The sequence below is a fragment of the Trachypithecus francoisi genome, unplaced genomic scaffold (assembly GCF_009764315.1).
Source record: "Trachypithecus francoisi isolate TF-2019V2 unplaced genomic scaffold, Tfra_2.0 Lachesis_group16, whole genome shotgun sequence".
Lineage (NCBI taxonomy): Eukaryota > Metazoa > Chordata > Mammalia > Primates > Cercopithecidae > Trachypithecus > Trachypithecus francoisi.
In genome coordinates, this window is record NW_022681461.1 from 92,470,150 (window position 1) to 92,495,654 (window position 25,505).

Consider the following 25,505-nt stretch of genomic DNA (forward strand, 5'->3'; position numbering starts at 1 on the left):
GAGAAAATATTTTTTATAGACAAATCATAGCTAATAAATGCTGAAGGGATAAGACTATCAGGCCAGTCACAGTGGCTTCTGCCTGAAATCCCAGCACTTTGGGAGGCCGAGGTGGGCAGACCTTTAGAGGCAGGAGTTCGAGACCAGCCTGGGTAACAAGGTGAAACCCTGTCACTACAAAAAAATACAAAAATTAGCCAGGCATGGTGGTGCATGCCTGTAATCTCAGCTACTCAGGAGGCTGAGAAACTCAGGAGGTGGAGGCTGCAGCGCCACTCCAGCCTGGGCGACAGAGTAAGGCTGTCTCAAAAAAATAAAAATAAAAGAAAGAAAGAAAACCATCATTTTTCAGACTCTAACAAAATAATCATCATCATTTGCAGCTAAAACCACTAGCTAAAAGGCTGATGGAAAAATATCATAATGAATGAAATGGGCTGACAATACTTGAATCCACTGTTGAATTTTAACATCACGCCTATCACAAAAGTGAACTACAACTTAGTCTTCAAATAGATGCACTTTTCAGTTTAAAGGAAGTAAGAGAGATAAAGGAACACGGTAAATAAAACCTGGGGACACAATCAGCAAAATCCACAATGTGCAGAATTCTACAAAACAGATGAGGGTAAGTGAATGATTTTACAACTAAAATTATTTAAAGAGCTGAGCTTGGTGTCTCATGCTTGTAAACCCAGCACTTTGGGAGGCTGAGGTGGGCAGATTGCTTGAGCCCAGAAGTTTGAGATCAGCCTGGGCAAATGGTGAAACACCATCTCTACAAAAAAATACAAAAATAACATAAAGTAAAATGATTTAAGAGACATGATAGCCAAATGAGCACATCTTATCTGGCTCTTGAAATGAAAAAATCAACTATGACAAAACATCTTCTAGATAATAAAGGAAATTGAAAAGACTAGGTATTGGATGACACTAAGAAATTGTTAAGTTCAACATGATAATGGCATTGTGGTTTTTTTTAAAAAAGCATTATCTGTTAGAGATCTATACTGACATATTTATGGGTGAGACAAGATAATACCTAGGCTTGTTTTTCGTTTTTGGTACGGAATCTTGCTCTATCACTCAGACTGGAGTGCAGTGATGTGATCTTGGCTCACTGTAGCCTCTGCCTCCCGAGTTCAAGCGATTCTCCTGCCTCAGCCTCCCAAGTAGGTGGGATTACAGGTGCCCACCACCACGCCCAGCTAATTTTTGTATTTTTAGTAGAGACGGGTTTTCACCATGTTGGCCAGGCTGGTCTTGAACTCTGACCTCAAGTGATCTGCCCACCTTGGCCTCCCAAAGTGCTGGGATTACTAGCATGAGCCACCACACCCAGCCAGATTGGTTTTAAAATACTCCAGCAAAAAAAGGGAAGAGTAACTGTATTTTTTCATGTTTCAAAATTTCCATAATAAAAAAGTTTTTAAATGGAAAAGCAACCCAAATGAGATAACACTTCATACATGCTAAGAATGGAAGAATGGACATAATAAAAAAGATAATAACAAGTGTTGACATGGATATGAAGAAATTGAAACCTTTATACACTGCTGGTAAGAGTATAAAATGTCACAGCCACTTTGGAAAATAGTCTGGCAGTCTATCAGTTAAATACAGAGTTACCATGTGATCTAGCAATTCCGCTCCCAGGTCATATGCAAGAGAAGTGAAAAGATATGTCCACACAGAATTTTGTACGTAAATGTTCAAAGTAGCATTATCCATAACAGCTAACAAGTAGAAACAACCCAACTGTCCATCAACTAATGAATGAATTTAAAATGTACTACATCCATATGATGGAATATTATTTGGCAATAAAAAGGAATTTATTTACATGCTAAAACATGAATGAAACCTTGAAAACATTATGCTAAGTGAAAGAAAACAAACGACCACATGTTATATAATTTCATTTATAAGAAATGTGCAGAATAGGTCCATAGAGACAGAAGGCTGATTAGTGAGTGGATAGGGCTGAGGAGGATAGGGAAGAATGGAGACTGATGGCTAAAGGCACAGGGTTTCTTTATGGGACAATGAAAATATTCAAAATTGTGGTGATATCCATGGGCACAACTATGAAGCTAGTAAAAGCCACCAAATTGTAAGCTTTAAATGAGTGAACTGTATGGTATATACAAATTACATTTCAATGAAGCTGCTAAAAAGATAAATAGCATAGTGGAAGAAGGATGAAAGATAAAAACTTAGTGAGCGCCATACACTAGAATAAAAACAGAAGGCAAAAATCTGATTTGGAGTTGTGGTGACATCCATAGGGCACAACTATGAAGATACTAAAAGCCACTGAATTGTAAGCTTTATATGAGTGAACTGTACAGTATATACAAATTATATTTCAATAAAACTGCTAAAAAGATAAACTGTACAGTGGAAGAGAGGATGAAAGATGAAAACTTAGTGAGTGTCATACCCTACAATAAAAACAGAAAGCAAAAATCTGATATGCAGTTGGGAACCACAGACCAAGAACCATTATTAGAACTTATAAAATTCCACAATTTTTGTATAAGTTATATCTGGTTTTCAAATTGTTTTAGTCCCTTCTTCTGATTCTGCATAATGACACACAGTAAAGCCTATAAAACAAAAAAAGTACAACATGCTTCTTTATCAGGAAAACAAAGATGATGGCAGTCTGAAAGGTTCAGTACCACTCCACAGCCAGGCTTGGGACGAACAAAAACACTAAGTAAAGTAGATGCAAAAAAAGCAGAAATGCTCAGAGTTACTAAGTGGAGAAGGAGGACTGGAGCTTTCAACAACAAAGAAAATTTGGGATGCTGGTGTGGGCATGAGAAGAGTTATACAGTTTAATAACAGAAAGCCTACCAAGAATAAAAGAGGTAAGGGAAAACCCTGAAAAGAGTAGATGTTGCTTGTCCCAAATGCCATTTCTTCATCTTTCATTTAACTCACTGTGGGTTGAACTATGTCCTAAAAGATATGTTAGACTTCTAACCCTAAGTATCTGTGAATATGACCTTATTTTGAAACAAAGTCTCTGCAGACATAATCAAATTAATTCAATAACTAGTGTCCTTATAAGAAAAATGGAAATTTAGACACAGACACACAGAGACAGGAGAATGCTTTGTGAAGACACAGACAGACACACAGGGAGGCATGTGACAACGAAGGCAGAGATCAGAATGATACATCTACAAGCTAAGGAACAGCAAGGACTGCCAGCAGCCATCAGAGGTAGAAGGGTATAGGATGCTTCCTCCTTCAGAGCCTCCAGATGGAGCTGAACTGATCTTGCTGACAGCCTAATTTCAGACTTCCAGTCTCCAGAACTGTGTGAAAACAAATTTTGGTTGTTGTAAGTTACCTAGTTTGTGGAACTTTGTTACGGCAGCTGTAGGACAAACCACTGCATTTCGGCTTTATGTACTAGTCTATGGATGTGTACTCGTCATCAATCACCAAATCCAATAGCTCTATTTCATAACTCACTTGTTTTAACATGGGCTACTGTCAAGAATTTCTGCCTTGGATCTGTTTTTTTCTTTGTTCCATGAATCTTTCCTGGTTATCTTATTCTCGCTCTTTAAGGTTGCCCTTTCTCAGTCTCTTTTGTTTCTCAGAATTCTATGTTTAAGGTTTCCCAAGATTTTGTTCTTGAATCCTGTCTCCATATGCTCTACCTGAGGAAGTTTTTCCATTCCTATGACTTCAATTGTTTCTAATATATTAATGAAGCTCTATGCCTACAGCTCCCTACCCCATTCAAACCTCAGCTTCAGATTATCTCATGAAATTGTTTATCAAAAATTTCTGCTGAAATATCCTCTGGTATATTTTACAATTTACAAAGTATATCTTACAATCAGACCCATTTTTTAGTAGCCCACATGTCGAAAATAAACAAATTTATCATCTTTTCCCTCCCTCAGCAATAACAAAAACATTCTCCAATCCTGATGCCCCAGGTTGAGCTGAATGTGTTCTCTTATACACACCAGCCTCATCTCTGGAGGTAAGTTAGGACTGGCAAGACCAAACAATGCAATAGTCTAAACATCCTCAAAAACAGGACACAAATAAGAATAACATCCAAAAATCTGGGAGACAGTAGAAGCAAAAGAAATGCCTCCAACTCACACACAAAAGAAGACAGATTCCCTGGTGCAAGCTCCTTCCCTAACAGTCCAGAACCAGACTAGTACCACAGAATGGGAGAATGGGAAGAATAGAATAAATGGGAGATGGGACCTTCTAGTGACATTTCAGGAAATCTTCTAGCTGTCTTTTTTCTTTAACGCAATTTAAATGATTTCATTCTCAGGACAACATGCTCTTGGACCCCTTCCTGGGCAACCTATAAAGAGCATTGGAGATTTCCCCCTATCCCTCTATACTGCAAATAAGGCTGCTCCTACCTCATTGTCAGCTCCCAAGGCATTGATTTGCTCCCATTTGTAGGTCCAATATCTGGCTTCCTCCTCCGGGATATCTATCATTTAAAAAAAAGAAGAAGAAGAAGAAGAAAAAGAAAAGAAATCACATCAGCAGATAATACTTTATTCAGTCTAATGACTGAAGTCAGAGGGTAGTAGTGATGCACAAGTTTTAACTGGTGGTTTGATTCTTGTCATGAACATTATCTCTACTCTTCACAAAAGCCAATACAATGTACGTTATTCCCATTGCTGTTTTGTAGATGAAGAAGCTGAAGTTCAGAGTGGTAAAATAATCTGGCCAGGGTGACAGTTTATAAAGAGATGAGTCATGATTCAAACCATGGTTTGTATGATTCCAAAAACTACATTCTTTCTATGTAACCATACTACCTTCCCCTCAGTAAGACCAAAACTATCCAAAGGATTACTTAGAAAAAAAGTCACATGCTGAGATATTGAGATGCTCAAAATTCAAAGGTTTTCTCCAAAAAAAATTAAAAGTAGAATTACCATGTGACAGTTCTCCCACTTTGAATTATATATATGAAAGAGGTGAAAGTAGGATCTCAAAGAGATATTTGTACACCCAAGTTCCTAGTAGCATTATTCACAATAACCTAGAGCTGAAGCAACCCAAGTGTCCACTAATGGATGAAAGGATTAACAAAATGAGAGACTTGCACACAGAGCATTATTCAGCCTTAAAAGGAAGAAAATCCTGCCACATGCCATAACATGGATAAACTTTGAGGACATTACACTAAATGAAATAAGTCCATCACAAAAAAAGACAAATACTGTATGATTTCACTTATGTAAGGTAACTAAAGTAGTCAAATTCACAGAAAAGAAAGAATGGTGGTTGCCAGTGGCTGTGGGGAGGGGGAAATGAGAAGTTGTTTGATGGGGACAGAGTTTTAGTTTTGCAAGGTGAAAAAGTTCTGGATATCTGCTGCACAACAATGTAAATGTACTTAACACTAGTGAACTGTACACTTAAAAATGGTTAAGATGCTAAATGTTCAGTTATGTCTCTTACCACAATTAAAAAATTTTTAAAAAGAAGCTATTAAAAAATACTCCATAGGTTTTATGCCTGGAAAATATTAGATGATCAAATATTTGCTAAGTGAGTCACTAACTGAAAATATTTGAATTCTTAAAAAATAATGGTATATCCTCATTTCTAAATATTTTAAATTGACTATAACAACTTATCCCCAAAACTCACCTTTTAAAAACATCAAGTATGACCATATTACCAGCAGTAAAGAGAAACACTCAGGCAATATATGGATCATATCAACTTCAGAGACATTTAAACAGATACACGTTCTAGTAGCCCACATGAATAAAGCAAATACAGCCCTTTCCTTTCTCCTTTGTTCCACCTGTCCAAAACTTCAGTTCTTTCCCTTCAACTAGCTCTTTAACAATTGGTAGCAATATTTCAAAGTCTTATTTAAAAACACACACACTCACCTTCAAATAGTGCTTTGTATAGTGCTTTCTCATACATATGGTACATCCATAAAATGGTATACTATGCACCTGTTACAAAGAAGGAGAGTGGGAGGTGCAAGGTGGAAGAGGAGCTGCTGCTGCTGCCGGTCTATATGCTCTGATGTGGGATGATTTACCAAGATATATTAAATGCAAAACAGCAAGGCACAGGGAATGTGTTAGAATATGCTACTATTTGCGTTTTAAAAAGAAGATGGTGGGGTGTGTGTGGGTGTGTGTGGGGTGTGTGTGGGGGTGTGTGTGTGTTTGTGTGTGTGCTTATATTCAGAAACTGACTCTGGAAAGATACACAAGAAAGTATTAATAGTGGTAGCCTATAGGAAGAAAATGGATTTCTGAAGGGACTTTTCACTGGATAACTTCTTAAACCATTGTAAATTTATTCCTGCCTCACTCCACAAAAATAGTTTTAAGGAGAAAAAATATAGAGAGATACAAGCATGTTTATCGCAGTGCTATTTATAACAGTACAAACTTCAAACAATCAAAATACCCAACAAGAAGTAGTTAAATTTATTATACAAATAGTTAAAATTAAAAGCCCCAGCTCTAGAGTCAGACCATGGCCAAAATACTTAAATACTCTCTGTCTTAGTTTGCTTATCTCTAAAGTGCGGAATAATAGTTGGGTCTGCCTCAAAGGACTGAGATGAGGATTAACTGAGCTAACATACGTGAATACTTAGTGACATGCCCATCAGCACACAATAATTCACCATAAATGTTATTTTGTTATTATTGAATCTTTTTTTTTTTTTTTTTTGGAGACAGAGACTCACTCTATTGCCCAGGCTGGAGTGCAGTGGCACAATCTCGGCTCACTGCAACCTCCACGCCTCCCGGGTTCAAGCGATTCTCCTGCCTCAGCCACCTGAGTAGCTTAGATTACAGGCACACGATACCATGCCCAGGAAATTTTTTCTATTTTTAGTAGAGATGGGGTTTCACCATGTTGGTCAGACTGGTCTCGAACTCCTGACCTCATGATCCGCCCACCTCAGCATCCCAAAATGTTGGGATTACAGGTGTGAGCCACTGTGCCCGGCCCTGATTTTTTAAAAAAATCAACCACTAAAAGTAGAAGAATAGTGTCTATTTTATATAATATTTGTAACTATGTAATTAGTGAGTGAAATCAGTCCAAAAGTAATACAACATTAAAAATACGACCATTTAAAGTCTCTGGAAATGGTGCTAAGTGCATGCATCAAACAAAAAAAATTTATTCAAGAATATCTACTAAAATTTGGTGGAAATGGACAGTATCTGTGGTATCTGAACCAACACCCACTCCCTCCAGTTGATTTTCCCTTCACTTGCAGCTTGGTCTACGTCCCACAAGAAAGACTTCCTATTTTTCTGAAATAATAGTTGTTCTGAGTTTAGTTCCTTCTGAGTTAGCTGGAAAATCATGTCATTTTTGCTTAAATTACCATAGGATACAAGATACAAATACACTGAGATCATAAAACAACAGCAATAACAACAGGATATGCAAATATCAATAATATGAATGGTAAAAAATTAAAATAAAACTAATAGAAATCAACTAAACTAAAACAAGACACCATACAAAATAATCAAATAAAGATTAATTGGGAAATACAAAAGACTGCCAAGGATGTGCAGAAACAGGCACTCCTCAGATATAATTTATAAGAGTATAAAATGGTATAACCTTTTGGACAAGGAACTTAGTAGATTCCATAAAAAGTAATGAGGTACATACCCTTTGATCCAGCAATTCTACTTTAAGAAATTTATTCTAGACTCAAAATGGGCAAAGATATACAGAGTTGTTAGTTAGCAGTATATAACATCAAAAAAACTGAAAAAACCTACATATCAATCAATAAAGGAGTACTTAAATAAATTATGGTAGGCCAGGTGTGGTGGCTCACACTTGTAATTCCAGCACTTTAAGAAGCCAGGGTGGGTGGATCATTTGAGGTCAGGAGTTCGAGACCAGCCTGACCAACATGGTGAAACCCTGTCTCTACTAAAAAATACAAAAAATTAACCAGGTGTGGTAGCACAAACCTATAATCTCGGTGACTCAGGAAGCTGAGGCATGAGAATTACTTGAACCCAGGAGGCAGAGGTTGCAGTGAGCCAAGATCGTGCTGCTGCCCTAAAGCCTAGGCAGAGCAAGACTCCATCTCAAAAAAATGAAAAAAAACCCCAAAAAACAAAAAACAAAAACACAAAAACAAAAAAAACAGATAAATTATGGTAGAGGCATCTGTTCAGATGAACAAGATAGATCTTAAAGTATAACATGGAGCGATGTCCAGGATAAATGTCTAAGTAGTTTGTAAAACACTATATATCAATATATACATATTATACAGAGTATGATCCAAATTTTGCCAAAATAAGTTTTTAGAAAATAAGTATCGTGTCTAAACCAAAATACAAGAATGTTAACAGTGGTTTCACACTGGGAAATGCAAAGAAGGTTAAAGGAACTGGAAAATAAACTTTTAACTTTATCCATGTACATTGTCTTACTATTTGAATTTTTATCATGAGCATGTATTGTGATTTAATTTACATTTTAAATTGTTATTCTATTTATCAGTGCTATTTAATACTTAAATTAACAAATCAGAAGGTATATATAGTCACTTCAAGACAATAAATATTTATTTTCAAAATAATAAATCTAACAAGCAAATATTTCGTAAGTCATTATAACAAATAGTCACAGAAAATTAAACGAGTTGAAGAGAATGCTTTTTAGTGTAGATTCTTTAAAGAGCACCATTCTACTTTGCACCATTCCCTGGGTGAAGTGTTATAAGAAAGAGAGTGAATGAAGACAGAATATCCTCAAAAGAGATGGCTGAGGTGATAAAATATACATTAATGAAACAACTAGCAAACAATTGCAAACAATATGGTAAAAACTATTAAATAGTTTTAAAATTTTAATCAAATAGACTCACCAAAAGGCAACTCAAATCTTGTATCAAGCAAAATTTTATGAGGAGTTGGGTTTCTAGTTCCACAGATCTCATCATCTTTCATTAACGCCTCTGCCTCCAATGTAGACCATTCCCCAGGCCCTTCCTAGGAAACAAAGATCTAAGATTAAAGTTTAATCTTTCTTGGCTCCCTCTTAGTTCAAGAGTCAGGTTTTTTTCTCTGAAGTTCCATGCTTGAGCTTCTGAGGGCCATTCACATCCTGATAAGGCAAACACACCACTGTCACCACCTGCCTCCACTGCATGTGGCTTCCGTTTTCCCTCTTTGGTGGGGAAAGCAGCTTTCAGTGCTCAGCTCTGCAGGTCTAATGAGGACAAAATGTCTCGAGTACCACACTCTAAAACTAAGCACCTCTATGGATCAATATTTAACCTGCACAGTTCTTAATGACTGTGTCACTGTTTCTAGTCAGTAAAAAGCTACTAACATCGCTGGCTAAATAGGACTGAACTGGGGTTGCAATGAAAATGAACTGCCCATCTGCCTGGGGGAGTAGAGACTTAGCGAGAACTAAAAGAAATACAGAAAATAGAGGCAACTTCAAATTCCCCACTCCCAGAGAAAACTCATGGTCCATGTTAACACCAAATAGGAATATAACAGATTTTGTCCAGGTGCAAAGTGGGGAAATGATGCTGAGTTATGGTCTAGTCTAGGAAAGTGAGGCAAGAGTTCAATCCTAGAAAAAACGTATAGAGACAGTGTGAATACAAATTGCCAAGCCTGGTAGTTCCTTAAACTCTGTTAGGGTTACATGCAGAAGAAGGGCACTGAAAATCAGTTCCTTGGAGACTGATAACTCAAAGAAACAAAGCAGAGAATAGCCAGCCAGCTGGCTAAGGAAGTTGAATGGGACTCCTCCCAGGGCTGCGACTTAGAGGAGAACATAGAAACCACAAGTACCCTAAGTAAACACACACACATACCTCAGAAGGGACTATCTACCTGATAAGGCTGAAGAGATGTTCTGGAGCCTGTGAGTTCAGTCACAGGACACAGGGTAGGCCAGACTTAAATAAAATCATCTGAACCTTCAGGTGAAGTTAGGAACATGCAGGTTGCATGCCCTCTAATTAGAAAGGAGGAAGAATAATCCAAGATGCATGGATGAATATTAGCCAAAGTGGAGCTAGCATGGGGAGAAGCAAGGGCTGGGAATCATACTTCCAAACAGGCAATGCAATGACTGACCTCATCCGACTGACGAATAGTCTTCAGTGCAATCCACACAGTCCCCACCATGGTGTCCCAGATCAGTCCTTTGTTCCATACCTCCACACTTAGACCCAGGTCCAGGCGACTAATCTCACTAAGAGAAAGAGGAAAGTCCTTTGAGAAGAGCTAGACAATATGAAACAAACAACTACATCTCCTGTTTTGCTAAACTTTGAATGCTTTCTCACCAGGATCCTGTCTTCAGGGAAAATCAAAATTTCCCAGAATGCCGTGATCATTTTTAGGCTCCGAGAAACCTACGTAAGGTGTCCACAGAAAACCGCCTTTGTTACAGTTAAGTAAGTTCCAGAGACCTACTGCTGTACCACATAGTGCCTCCAGTTAACAATAAGGTATTGCGCAACTCAAAATTTAAGAGGGTAGATTTCATATTAAATGTTCTTAACACACGCATACAACAAAAAAAGGAGACACAAGTAAACTTTTAGAGTTGATAAATATATTTATTACCTTGATTATGGTGATAGTAACACAAGTGTATACATGTCTAAATTGTATACATTAATTATGTACAGTTTTTTATATACCATTTAAACCTCAGTGGGGATGGGGGAAAAAAAGAAAGAAAAATGCCTTTGTCTATCCATTCTTTCCACTTTGGAGATACAATCATGATTAGACTAATGCAGTTTCACACAATATGAGGCCAAGTAATGAGGACATTACTGCCAGGCCTGCCTGCCAATTTCCACCCATAGGCAACAGTTTCATGTTTTATTGTTAACTGACACTGCTTCAACTTAAACTACACATTGTAGACAGGAAACTTTTAGGAAAGGTAAGTCTATTTTACAAGATTTATGAGGCTAGGCATGGTGGCTCAATCCTGTAATCCCAGCACTTTGGGAGGTGCACGGATCACCTGAGGTCAAGAGTTTGAGACCAGCTTGGCCAACGTGGCAAAATGCTGTCTCTACTAAAAATACAAAAATTAGCTGGGCATGGGGGCGCACGCCTGTAATCCCAGCTACTTGGGAGGCTGAGACACAAGAATCACTTGAACCCAGGAGGCAGAGCCAAGATCATGCCACTGCACTCCAGTCTGGGTGACAGAGCCAGACTCCATCCCCACCAAAAAAGCTGGGGGGAAAGGGGGATTTACGAAAGGGAGTACAGGTAGAAGCAGGGTCCCTGAGAACATGTCAGTTTGATAGGAACATGTGGTCACAGGCAAGTGAAGGGCGCTAGAATGTGCTAGTCCACACCACTCAGTCCCTGGAGACTCATTAATCATTATTAAGCTAGGCACTGTCACTTATAAGCAAAATTATTACCATGGGATAATGATAAATATAATGATTTTCCTATAATAATAACCAGGGGAAAAAAAATTGAAAAGAAATCATTCCATAAAGAGCCAGATAAGCACTATTTAAAAGTAGTGTCATACATGGTTGAATATCTGTTCGGAAGGACTAACTCAAACATAATCCCAGTCTTAAACTAGAATATGTAAATAGTACTTGTGTTAATGCTAAAAACGTTCTCCAGAAAGCTCTTATTGAAACACAAGGCTACTTGAGGGGTAATCCAAGAAAGATGAGAAAAGACCAATTCCAGCAGAGAGAGCAGAAAGGCATTCTCAGGAAAATAACAGCTATTTATCACAAGTAGAAGTTTCAAGTTTGTACTCGGGTTCCCCGTTGGGCTATAAAATAAATGTTCTCAGATTCACAAGTTTGAGATATAGAATGACAGCCATAGAATTAATGTCAGGTGTTGAAAATGAATAAAGCAAAGAAAATTTATCCCTTTTATATAAATATAATACAGCATAGAATGTACTGAGTTAATCTATTCATTTAATTAGCATTTCCTGAGCACTTACAAGACATATGACTAGGTGCTTTCGAGAAGAAACATAATATAGGACTCAATTTTTGTGTCCAAAAACTTCTAAGCTATCTGGAGAGCTGTTCAGAGCCACAAAGTAGATGAATAAGCCTAGCCACTAAGTTACAGTGTTCACAGTGGAGAAACTAAGCTTTCTGTCACATAATTTAATTCAGCCTAATTAACCAATTAGTCTTGGAAAATATAGGTGACATCCTCAAATCCATTGGACTTATCCGTCATTTGAATATGGAATCGAAAAATTGCTTGGGCCAGGTGCAATGGCTCATGCCTGTAATCCCAGTGTGTTGGGAGGCTGAGGTGGGAAGATCACTTGAGCCCAGGAGTTCGAGACCAGCCTGGGCAACATGGCAAAACCTAGTGTCTCCAAAAAAATTTTTTTTAATTAGCTAGACATGGTGGCATGTGTCTGTAGTCCCAGCTACTCAGGAGGCTGAAGCCGGAAAATCGCTTAAGCCCAGGAAATCAAGGCTGCAGTGAGCCAAGATGGTGCCACTGCACTCCAGCCTGGTCAACAGAGTGAGATCCTGTCTCATAAGATAAAGAAAAAAAGAAAAATTGCTTGGGGATACATATATAATATTCCCAAATCAACTCCCAAATAGTATCTCAGCCAACAGACAGAAGAAATAGCCAGAGGTCTTTAACAGCTTGACTTGAACAGATAAAGAAGAAAATCTGTTCTTCAGAGAACTCTCTAGGGAGAAGGCCCAAACAATGAGAATATAGTCTGCAAGAAGCTTCTCATCTCACCTACATTTGCTCAGCAGGTCCGGCTAAGAGAGGTCTGAGAGCTCTACTTATGCTTCATACCCAGGACCCTAGGGAAGTTTCTTTTCTGTTAATTAATTCAATCAACAATATACATAAACATGTGTATAGAAGACTTTGGGATACACAAATTCACACAAATAGTGAAGATACCCACCTTACCCTTAAGAAATGAACAATCTAGTCCTAAAAACAAGATATGAAAAATATTAAAAACAAATAATATAAGAAATACCAAAATGGATAATAGATACTGCCACATAATACATCATGGAGAAGGAAAAAGGAGAACGGGAGAGAGGAAACCAACACTGGAGTTTCCGGTGACAAAAGGACAGGGTAGTAGACTAAATTCTGCAAGGAGTGAACCAAAAAAAAAAAAAAAGTAAATAAATAAAATAGGACAGGATAGGAGGAATAAGGAGTAGGAAGAGCAGAAAAGTAGAGAAAGTAGCTAATAAAACCCACGTCTAAAAGAAGAGACGGCCAAATTCACACAGCATCTCAATGTGGGAGACAGGAAGAAAATTCACACATATCACAGCAGGGTAGAAAGGGGAAGTGCTATGGGAAACTAGAAAATAAACACATAAGAATAATGCTAGCTATGCTGATGAGAGGCTGCAGAAGATCACTGTGCCTCACATAATGGGAACAGTTATAACTGGAAGTGATGGTTATAGCCAACTGGAAGTGCTAGGTTTATAAACCATAGCCAGGATTATGGCTAACACACTGGTATGGAAAGAGACTTGCATAAACCATTTGTAGCTGACTCTGTACACTGCATGTGTAAAGAAGGAAACAGGCGCTCTCAGTCTCATATCACTGTCACTGTAAGAGGGAATAAATGAGGCTTATATAATCTTGAGAAAGAGGCAACCAGTGAGAAAGAAACATAACACTATTGGCCTCCTTCTGTTTGAAGCCCAGTTCTCCCTCAGCTTCCAAGACACCATTATGTCCTGGCTCTTCTACCGCTCTGTTTAATCCTTTTTAGTCCCCTCTGGCCCCTCATTTAAATGCTGCCACTCTCCAGCTTCTACCCCAGTCCTTTTCTCACCATACACATTTTATCCCTAAGCTTTCTCATCTTCACCTATGGCTTCAACTGACCAAAATATTTCTCCAAAGCAGACTTCTTCCCTGAGTGCCGGCTTTAGGTTTCTAACTATCTTCTGCACCTCTCCTCCTTCCTATCTGTCCTATAAGAATCTCAAATATAAGACTGTCCATAACTTATATTAATCCTCATCCTACTGAATAGCACACCACCCACCCCATCATCCAAGCAAATCTTTTGGTTCTACTTCCTGAACACCCTCTATTCATCCTTTTCTATGTCTTCTGCTATTGTCCTAGCCCCAAACCTCATAATCTTTGCCTTTAACTATCACAATAATGGTCCTATAGGAAGCAATATAGGCTGAGTGCAGTGGCTCACACCTGTAATCCCACAACTTTGGGAGGCCAAGGCGGGAAGACTGCTTGAGCCCAGGAATTTGAGATTAGCCTGGGCAACATAGCGAAATCCCATCTTTACAAAAAATAAAAACATTAACCAAGGTGTGGTGGTACATGCTTGTAGTTTCCACTACTCAGGAGGCTAAGGCAAGACGATCGCTCGAGCCCAGGAGTTAGAGGCTGCAGTAAACTATGATCATACCACCATACTCCAGCATGGGTGACAAAGTGAGATCCTGCCTCAAAAAAAAAAAAAAAAAAGAAGCAATATACTAAGAGCCCAGAGGATTGGAAATGTCTCCCCATAAAAATAATAACCATCCCAATGTCCCTCTGAACTGCACTATAAAACATGCAAATCGATTTCAGTTCCGTTTCAAATTTCACAGCAAATTTCAGTACGTTTTCTCATTCAGCCCCTTCATGTCCACCTCCACCTTCCAAAAAAACAAGCATAATCTTCTGAGAAAGGAAGACCTTTACAGATAAGGAAACTAGTGCCCTATGAAGCTAAATGATTTGCCTAGTCGTTCAATATATTCTATACTTTTCTCCCCTTTTCTAGAACAGGAACACAAAATTCCTGAAACTTAAGGAGACAAAAGAAAGAAATATCAAGTTTTTAAAGCCAAAGTTGAATTAAAATCATAATATACTAAACTTTGTCATACACGAGAAACTCTACTAATATTTATTCATTTTAATTAATTGAATATAGGACATTTTACTCCATAAAGCAAAAGGATTATAAGCACAGAAATCTTCAGCCTCTAAAACAGATGACTTAGGCACACACGAAGATACAGTCTCTCACATGCATGGCCATATTCCTTCAAAGAGCCTTCTGAGAATCAAAGAAAGATGAAGTTAAGTTTAATGTCATGCTAAGTCTGCTGTACTCCATTCTAATTCTGACCACTGAGAAAATCTGCCTATGTAGTATTTGCACCAACACAAATCAATTAGGAGTTTACCTGCACTATCATTCATCTCTAAGAACAAATTACAAATCCATGAGAAAACAAAACTGCAGTTGTGCTTCACATACCATGAACCTCACTTATTTCTGTAACTCCTCAGTTTTCAAAAGAGTATTTAACAGTGCCAGTACATTTTATAAATCTCAAAAATACACAAAATCTTCTAATTGTTTCATCCAATGCAATTCCCTTTAAAAGATTATGAAATATGTAGGCACACTGCTGCTGCAAAATACTTACAACATGAAATCCTGTTCCCAGGAGGGCTGATCACCACGAACTGCTACAGTTGTGCTCTTCACATTCTGTACTTTCAGGGTCACATATGTGTTAAATTTATCTTTGAAAAAATACAAAATGGAGACATAATACTTAGTGCTCAGATTGTTACCCAATCTCACAAAGTCCTTGGAATTAAGCAATATAGAAATTAAAGTATTACATGTGCAGGAAAAAATTAAGCCATATATTATATAATATAGCTTCATTCAAGACACAGTAGAGTTGCCAAAATTATAAAACTACATACTATCTTCAAGAGCATAATCTAAAATGCTGTTTTTTAAATTTTAAGAAATTTTATGTATGACCCAACAGATATGCATACACACACACTCAAACTGAAAGATTCATGAATGCCAAGATATGATACATTGATATTTCCTATTCTAATTTATTTAATCTATTACAATGTTAATCCTAACCTACTAAGTTAATTACATAGCCTACTTGCCGTCTGGGGGGAAAAATCCAAATCTAATTGATCTGCTAGGAAAGATAAGGTACATAAATTTAATAAAATGTAGAAAGAGATAAGTACCAGAAGGAAAAAAGAAAAAAGTGATAAAGAACTGCAGAGCTGTCAATAAGGACAAAAATTAAGGAAAAATCTTCACAAAGAAATTAGATTTCAATCTCGATCTATTCAGTTTGGCCTAAAGCACAAATTACATAAAAAGAAATCTTTTTTTTTTTTTTGGAGACAGAGTCTTGCTGTGTCACCCAAACTGGAGTGCAGTGGCATGATCTTGGCTCACTGCAACCTCCACCTACCAGGTTCAAGCAATTCTTATGGCTCAGCTACCCAAATAGCTGGGATTATAGGTGTGCGCCACCATGCCCAGTTAACTTTTGTATTTTTTGTAGAGACAAGGTTTTACCACGTTGGCCAGGCTGGTCTCGAATGCCTGACCTCAAGTGATCTACCCATCTCGGCCTCCAAAAGTGCTGGGATTACAAGGATGAGCCACCGCGCCCAATCAAAAAAAGAAATATTATCAGAGTTGAGAAAAGGAAATTCTCTAACCTGAGAGCTGAGTACTAAACAAGTTGATTACTAAACAAAGGTGGTGGCCTGAAACTTGAGACTCAGGCATCTCACCTAATTCTTACTACAGCACATTTGGCACTCGCCTCACTACATCCACATCAGCCATGATTAGGGGCACTGAATTGAGGGTTTGCTTTTCTATGTAAGAAATTAATCCTAATTTTATACAATGAAAAAATAGCACACTATCACTTTGACTCATCGAATTGGCAAATATTGCTTAACATGATTACCTAATGTTACAAAAAATATAAGAAAATGGGACCCATTACACACTTTCAGCTGAAGGTAAATCTTTCTTTTAAATATCATTTAAAATGGTGTAGTTTTATACTTATCAACATGGAAAATTTACAATTATATTAAAGATATATGAGGATAAAAGCCTATACAAGGAGAATCTCCATCCATATCTAGTAGTGGTAGTGCAGTAGGCCACTGAGCTATGTTTTATGTCACATTACTTTGTACTCCACCCCAATATCCAATCACACATAGCTGACCAGACCAAGAGTAAATAACCCAAGAGCAGCCAATCCATGAGCTGGCCAAAAGCTGAAACAAACCTGATTCCCTCTCAAAAGATATTATATAGGGTAAAAGGATAAATATTGACAACTGGTGGTTGGTGCTGAAGCTAGAAGGAAGAGGTATAAATTCCATTGAAGCAGCTATTATGGGTGCAAGATGGGTAAGCATAGACAACCAGCTGGGAGAGAAACAACAGAGCAGATTCTCAGAAAAAAAGAGCCAGCAGACAGAGAAAGATAACAACCTTTAAAACAAGAAACTGCTCAGAAACTGCTTTCATTACTGTTGTACCCAAGGTCCAGTTTTTCAGGTTTTCCTGGGTTCTCAAGCATATTCACATATTTCCAGTAATCCTCCAGCTCCCCTCCCTTCTTCCCCAGCAGTAACCAGAGGAAATCTTCCTAATGTGACAATCAAAATTGAGGAAATGTATATTAAAATAAGGAAATACCATTTTTAATCTTCAGACGGACAAAGATTTTAAAGTTTCATATCAAATATTGATAAGGATTTGGGAAAATAAATATTCATAAACTTTTGGTCTCAGTATATATAGTAAAAACTTGCAGAAGAAAAAGTTGGCAGGAGTTACCAAATTTTAAATATATATATATATATATATACTTTTGATCCAGCAATTCTACTTCTGAATCTAGTACACAGACACATTTGCAAAAGCAAGCAATGAGAAGTGCACATGAACATTTATTCTTTATAATGGCAAAAAGTTGGGAACCTAAATATTAATCAAGTATTAATCAATCAGGGACCTATTAATCAGGGTACAAATCTACAACAAAATTCTGTACAGTACCTTAAAAGAATGAGCCAGACACACACATACATACATACACACACACACACACACACACACACACACACACTCTTTCATGATGTGTTGCTGGGGGGGAAAGCAGGTTGCATAAGATATGTTTCACATGGTCTATTTGTATATTTTAAATTTTATATGACCCAATAGATACATATACACACACTCTCAAGCTGAAACAGGTTCATGAACTGCAAGACATGACACATTGATATTTCAATATTTATCCATTACACACCAGGGCCTGTCGTGGGGTGGTGGGCTGGGGGGAGGGATAGCATTAGGAGAAATATCTAATGTAAATGACGAGTTAATGGGTGCAGCAAACCAACATGGCACATGTATAACTATGTAACAAACCTGCACGTTGTGCACATGTACCCTAGAACTTAAAGTATAAAAAAAACTTTTTTCCACTAATTGTCAATATTTATCCTTTTATACTATTTCAGATTTTTTTCTGAGAAAAAGTCAGAAAAGGTATATCAAAACCTCTAAATATATAATTATTATTGAGAAGTAGAATTGGGTTAGCCAAGAGGTAAGAAAACTAATTTTTCACTAGATTAATGATTTCATGAATTAATTTAGTGAAGTAATGAATTAAATTACTGAATTTGACCAATGAATTAATAACTTTTTAAAATTGCTTTGAAATAACAGCAAATACAAGAGGAAAAGACATAATAGAAGGCTGGCCTTACCTGGTGAACCCTGGAATTTGGCCCTTTTAACTGCAAGAGAAAAAAGAGGATACCATGAAGAATGTTTCCAAGTTCATTTTACTTAAGCAACATTTATTAGGCAATATGTATCAATGTTCAAGTTAGGTTTAGATTGTTAAATCTAAAACTGGAGAAAAAAAGCTGAGACTTCTGATTAAAACTTGAAAGGCAAAGAGTCAGACGAGCCCTTAAAAGTCTATCTAATCTTATATCCAATGCAAAAATCTCTGTTCCAGGTTCCTGACAACAAGGTGGAGAGATCTAAGTTACTCCTGTGGAGGCAGCCAGTTTCATGTGAGGTATCTTCTGAAGGTTTAAGTTACAAACGTTCCTTATTTAAAACCCATCACCTTACACCTGTGCTTTGCCAGGGGCTCTCAGGCCTTTGACCACAGACTGAAGGCTGCACTGTCGGCTTCCCTACTTTTGAGGTTTTGGAACTCGGACTGGCTTCCTGGCTCCTGGGTTTGCAGATGGCCTAGTGTGGGACACCTTGTGATGATATGAGTCAATTCTCCTAAAAAACTTCCCTTCATACACACACAGTTCCGTCCCTTTAGAGAACCTTGACTAACACAGGTTCTTTCTGGGGCAGGGGGAACCTTGCAATCTACCAAGGCAGTGGAATTTCAAGCTTGAGCATACATTAGAATCACCTGAGGGCTGTTAAAGCACAGAATGCTGGGCCACATCACCTTGGTTTCTAGACTCAGTGGAGTGCAGCAGGACCTGTGAAACTGTATTTCTAACAAGTTCCCACATGATGTTACTGGCATTTACTGGCTAAAGAACAGGGATGCTAGTAAACATTCTACAGTCTGCAGGACAGTTCTCCAGAGCAAAACCTAGCCTATCCTGCCACCAGTGCCACCCATCACTGCATGCCACCTGGAGCTCTAGAGATTAGCCTATCAAGCCTGCTGCCACCACTAAAAGCCACACATGCTGCTGAGTGGTGCAAGGACTGACACACCACTGCTACCACCATCAACTCCTCACATGTCACCCAGGGGATCCAAGGACCCATCCACTTGGCCACTGGCACTGCCAGCACCCAAGCATACCACCTGGAGGCCCAAGGGAGCCCAAAGACTGGCATTCCTAGAATGCCACTGCTACTACTGATTTCAGAGGACCAGCTCATCTGGCATATCAGTCCCCAGCAAAGTCTTGTCACAGCCTCCACTAACAATTGCAGCCTACACCACTGAAGAGCCAGGAAACTAGTCTGAATAAAAGTGAAGAAATCATATGAAGACTACACTACTGCACCCATCCAGAATCAAAGCCAAAGCACCTTCCCCCAGCAACAATATAGATACATCTACAGAAAAAAAAAAAAGTCTTTCCCTAAAAAAGCCAATCCATAACATTAAAAGAAGGAATTGTTACAACACATACACACATATCAATGTAAGAAGAAAAGAAACATTCAGCCGGGCATGGTGGCTCACACCTGTAATCCCAGCAATTTGGGAGGCCAAGGCGGGTGGATCACTTAAGGAGTTCGAGACCAGCCTGGCCAACATGGGAAACCTCATCTCTACTAAAAATACAAAACTTAGCTGGGTGTAGTGGCACATGCCTGTCATCCTAGCTACTTGGGAGGCTGGGGTGGGAGACTCGCTTGGGCCCGGGAGGCAGAGGTTGAAGTGAGCTGAGATAGCACCACTGCACTCCAGCCTGGGTGACAGAGTGAGACTTGTCTCAAAACAACAACAACAAAAAACAAGAACACAAGAAACATGGGTTCTTCTTGTCTTTTTCCAGTTCTTAGAGGAAAGGCTTTCAGCTTTTCCCCATTCAGGAGGATGTAAGCTATGGGTTTATCACATATGATCTTTACTATGTTGAGGTATGTTCCTTTAATGTGTAATTTTTTGAGAGTTTTTTTTTATGATGAAGGGATGCTGAATTTTATCAAATGCCTTTTCTATGTCTATTGAGATGATCTTACAGTTTTTGTCCTTCACTCTGTTGAGGTGATGTATTGTATTTTATTGATTTGCATATGTGGGACCATCATTGCATACCTGGGATAAATCCCACTTGATCATGGTATATTATCTTTTTGATATATTACCTGATTTGGTTTGCTAGTATTTTGTTGACGATTTTCGCATCTGTGTTTATCAGGAGTATTTGCCTGTAGTTTTATTTTTTTTTTTTTTTGCTCTGCCATTGTCTGGCTTAGTAGACAGTGCCCCACTTTCACAACTCTCATTCAACTTAGTACTGGGAGTCCTAGCCAAAGCAATCAGGCAAGAGAAAGAAATCCAAGGCAACCACACTGGAAAAGAGGAAGCCAAATTGTCCCTCTTTGCACATGACATGATCTTGTATATAGAAAAACCTAAAGACTCCACTGTGTGTTTTTAACTCTTAGATCTGATCAATAAATTCAGTAAAGTTGAAGAATACAAAATCAACTACAAAAATCAGTAATAATAAACTAGCTGAAAAATAAATCAAAAAAGTAATCACATTTACAATTGTTACAAAAAATATTCAATACCTGGGAATAAATTTAACCAAGGGTGAAAGACCTCTACAACAAAAATGACAAAACACTGATGAGAGAAATTGAAGAGAACATAAACAAATGGAAAAACATACTACGCAAATAGGTTCTAAGAATATTGTTAAAATGACTATTACCCAAAGCAATCTACAGATTAAATGCAATCCCTATCAAAATACCAATGCTATTCTTCACGTAAATAGAAACAACAATCCTAAAATTCATATAAACCACAAAAGACCCTGGATAGCCAAAGCAATGCTGAGTAAAATGGACAAAGCTGAGTCATGCTATCTGACTTCAAAATACACCATAAAGCTATAGTAACCAAAACAGGTTACTACTGGTATAAAAACTGAGACACAAGCCAATGGAATAGAATAGAGAACCCAGAAATAAATCCATGTATTTACAGCCAATCGATTTTTCAACAAAAGTGCCAGAAAAACACAGAGGAAAGAATAATATCTGCAATGTTAGGAAAACTGAATATCCATATTACAGAAGAATGAAACTGGGCACCTATCACAAAAATCAACTCAAAATGAATTCGAGAGTTAAACATAAGACCCAAAACATTAAAACTACTAGAAGAAAACATAAGGGAAACACTTCAGGACTTTAGTCTGGGCAAAGATTTTATGGCTAAGACTTCAAATGCATAGAAATAAATAAAAATAGACAAATGGGACCCTATAAAACTAAAAAGCCTTTGCACAGCAAAAGTAACAATCAATAAAGAGACAACCTACAGAATGGGAGACAATATTTACAAACTATTCATCCAACAAGGGACTAATATCCAGAATATATAAGGAATTCAAATCAAGAGCAAAAAAAAAAAAATCCCATTAAAAAGTGGACAAAGGATCTGAACAGACATTTCTCAAAAGAATGGCCAACATGCATATGAAAAAAATGCTCAGAGTACTAATCATCAGGAAAATTGAAATCAAAACCACAGTGAGCTATCATCTCACCCCAGTTAGAATGGCTATCACCAAAATCACAAAATATAACATATGCTGGCATGGATGGAGAGAAAAGAGAACTCACATACACTGTGGACAGGAATGTAAATTAGTACAGCCCTTATGGAAACCAGTATGGAGGTTTCCCAAAAAAAACTAAAAACAGAACTACCACATGATCCAGCAATCCCATTACTGGGTATTTATCCAAAGGAAAGGATGTCAGTATATCAAAGGGATATTAGCATCCCCATGTTTACTGCAGCACTATTCATGATAGCCAAGATATAGAATCAACCTAAGTGTCAATCAACAAATGAATGAAGAAAATTTGGTATATACACACAATGGAATACTATTCAACCATTAAAAAAAGAATGAAACCCTGTCATTTGCAGCAACATGGATGGAACTGGACAGCATCATGTTAAGTGAAATAAGCTAGGCACAGAAAGACAAATTTTGCATGTTCTCACTCATGTGAGAGCTAAAATAAAGGCGATCTCCTAGAGGCAGAGAGTAGAATGATGGCTACCAGATGCTGGGAAGGGGGAGAAGGGCGGTAAAGAGAGGTTGGTTAATGCGTACAGTCATATTGAAGGAATACGTTGTAGTGTGTGATCAGAGACGGGGTGATTATAGTTATCAATAATTTGCATATTTCAAAATAGCTAGAAGAAAAGATTTGAAATGTTCCCAACACAAAGAAGTGATAAATATTTTAGGTGATGGATATCCTAAATACCCTGGGTTGAGCATTATACATTGTATGCAGGTACAGAAATATCACATGTACCTCATAAATATGTACAGTTATTATGTATCCAAAAAATGGCCTTCCCATCTGGCCCCCAAAAGATGGTATAGAAGCATGAACCATCTTATCCTCCTCTGAGTATTTATATCTTGCTTGACTCCCATGCGCACATGTGCATGTAATAATAACATTTATATGTATTTATTCCTGTTTAAAAAATGCTATCTACAACAGCATCCCCCCAAAATATTAAATTATTGGAATAGATTTAACAGAAGAAATGTAAGGCCTGTAAGTTAAAAACTACAAACACTGAGGAGAGAAATCAAAGAACTAACTAAATGAAGAGATATACCATGGTCAATGTTTGGAAGACTCACTATTGTTAAAATGACAATTCTCCCCATATTAATCTACATATTCAAGACAAACCCAATCAAAATTCTAGCAGACTTTTTTTTTTAGATACTGACAAGCTGGTTTTAAAATTTATATGAAAACGCAAAGGAACAGAAGAGCCAAAAAACATTTTGGGGGAAAAAGGGTGTTGCAGTAATTATATTACCTGATCTCAAGTTATATTATAAAGATACAGGAATTAAGATAGTGTGGTAGTGGCATAAAAAGACATAATGATCAATGGAAGAAAATAGAAAGTTCAGAAACAGACCCACACACATATAGGTCAACTGATTTTCAACAAAACTGCCAAGGCAATTCAATTGAGGGAAAAGATAATCTTTTTAACAATGGTACTGAAAAATTTGATATTCATATGCAAGTGCATATACATATTTGCTTATTTTATCCTTACTGTACACAATATGCAAAACTTGAAATGAGGAATAGGAATAGAACTAAATGTGAGAGACACAACTATCAAATATCTGAAAGAAAACATAGGAGAAAACCTTAGTGACCCTGGGTTAGATTTCTTAAATTGTATGCAAAATGCATGAAGTTTAAAAGAAAAAAAATTGTACAAACTAGTGCTATGATTTGAATGTGCTATGATCTGAATACCCCATGACAATCAAAACAAAAATGGACTAATGGGATCACATCAAGTTAAATATCTTCAGCACAGCAAAGGAAACAATCAACAAAGTGAAGAAACAACCAACAGAATGGGAAAAAGTAATCTGCAAACTATTCTTCTGACAAGTGATTAATAACCAGAATATATAAGGAGCTCAAACAAGTCAATAGGAAAAAAATCTAATAATCCAATTTAAAAACAGGCAAAAGACCTGAATAGATATTTCTCAAAACAAGATGGACAGGCCAGGCATGGTGGCTCATGCCTGTAATCCCAGCACTATGAGAGGCCGAGGAAGGTGGATTGCTTGAGCTCAGGAATTCCAGACCAGCCTGGGCAACATGGTGAAACCTCGTCTCTACCAAAAATACACAAAATTAGCTGGATGAAGTGGCACGCACCTGTGGTCCCAGCTACTCAGGAGGTTGAGATGGGAGGATCACTTGAGACTGGGAGGCAGAGGTTGCAGTGAGCTGAATTTGCTCCACTGCACTCCAGCCTGGGTGACAGAGTAAGATTGTGTCTCAAAATAAATAAATAAATAAATAAAAATTTAAAAGACAGACACACAAATGGCAAACAAGTACATGAAAAAGTGTTAAACATCAATGATCATCAGTGAAATGCAAATCAAAACTACAATGAGGTATCATCTCACCCCAGTTAAAATGGCTTTTACCCAAAAGACAAGCAATAAGAAATGCTGGCAAAGATGTGAAGAAAGGGAACCCCTGTACACAGTTGGTAGGAAGATAATTATTAGAGCCACTATAGAGAACAGTTGGAGGTTTCTCAAAAGACTAAAAATAGACCTACCATATGATCCAGCAATACCAATGCTAGGTATATACCCCAAAAAAGGAAATCAGTAAATCTGCACTCCCACATTTATTGAAGCATCATTTAACAATAGCCAAGATTTGGAAGCAACTTAAGTGTTCATCATAACAAAAATGTGCTATATATACACAATGGAGCTCTATTCAGCCATAAAAAAGAATGACATCCTGTCACTTGCAACAACATGGATGGAACTGGAGGTCATTGTGTTATGTGAACTACACCAGGCACAGAAAGACAAACTTCACATGTTCTCGCTTATTTGTGGGAACTAAAAATTAAAACTATTGAACTCATGGAAACAGCAGAACTACCGATAACAGAAGCTACTGGAAAGAGTAGTTGTGGGGGAAGTAGGGATGATTAATGGGTATAAAAATATAGTTAGAATAAATAAGATCTAGTATGTGATAGCACAACACGGGGACTACAGTCAATAATAATTTATTGTACATTTTAAAATAACTAAAAGTATATAATTAGATTGTTTGTTAAACAAATAAAGGATAAATGGTTGAGGTGATAGATACCCCATTTACCCTGATATGATTAAGCACTGTATGCCTTTATCAAAATATCTCATGTACCCTATAAGTATATACAAGTATTATGTACCCTAAAATTAAAAATTAAAGAATACAAAATAAGGGGAGAACGAATAAAAATATATATTCAAATTTGCTTATACCTGCATAAACAAACGCTG

The 25,505-nt window shown here is 37.5% G+C and overlaps 1 protein-coding gene across 4 annotated transcripts in view; it reads right to left on the minus strand.

Annotated features, from left to right (window-relative positions):
- The window catches only part of UNC13B (unc-13 homolog B), a 173,616-nt gene extending 154,933 nt beyond the window's left edge, over positions 1–18,683 (minus strand). For 2 of the 4 annotated variants that reach the window (XM_033238185.1, XM_033238184.1), the window contains exons 1-5: positions 18,651–18,675; positions 15,497–15,596; positions 10,143–10,260; positions 8,912–9,035; positions 4,419–4,492 (exon numbers count right to left, since the gene is read on the minus strand). In XM_033238185.1, the coding sequence (XP_033094076.1) occupies positions 4,419–4,492; positions 8,912–9,035; positions 10,143–10,260; positions 15,497–15,501 (321 nt within the window). In that variant the 5' untranslated portion in view covers positions 15,502–15,596; positions 18,651–18,675. Of the gene's footprint in view, positions 1–4,418; positions 4,493–8,911; positions 9,036–10,142; positions 10,261–15,496; positions 15,597–18,650 lie in introns of all 4 variants that reach the window. The other 2 variants (XM_033238183.1, XM_033238186.1) reach the window with 2 other exon arrangements.
- Positions 18,684–25,505: the final 6,822 nt, after the last annotated feature.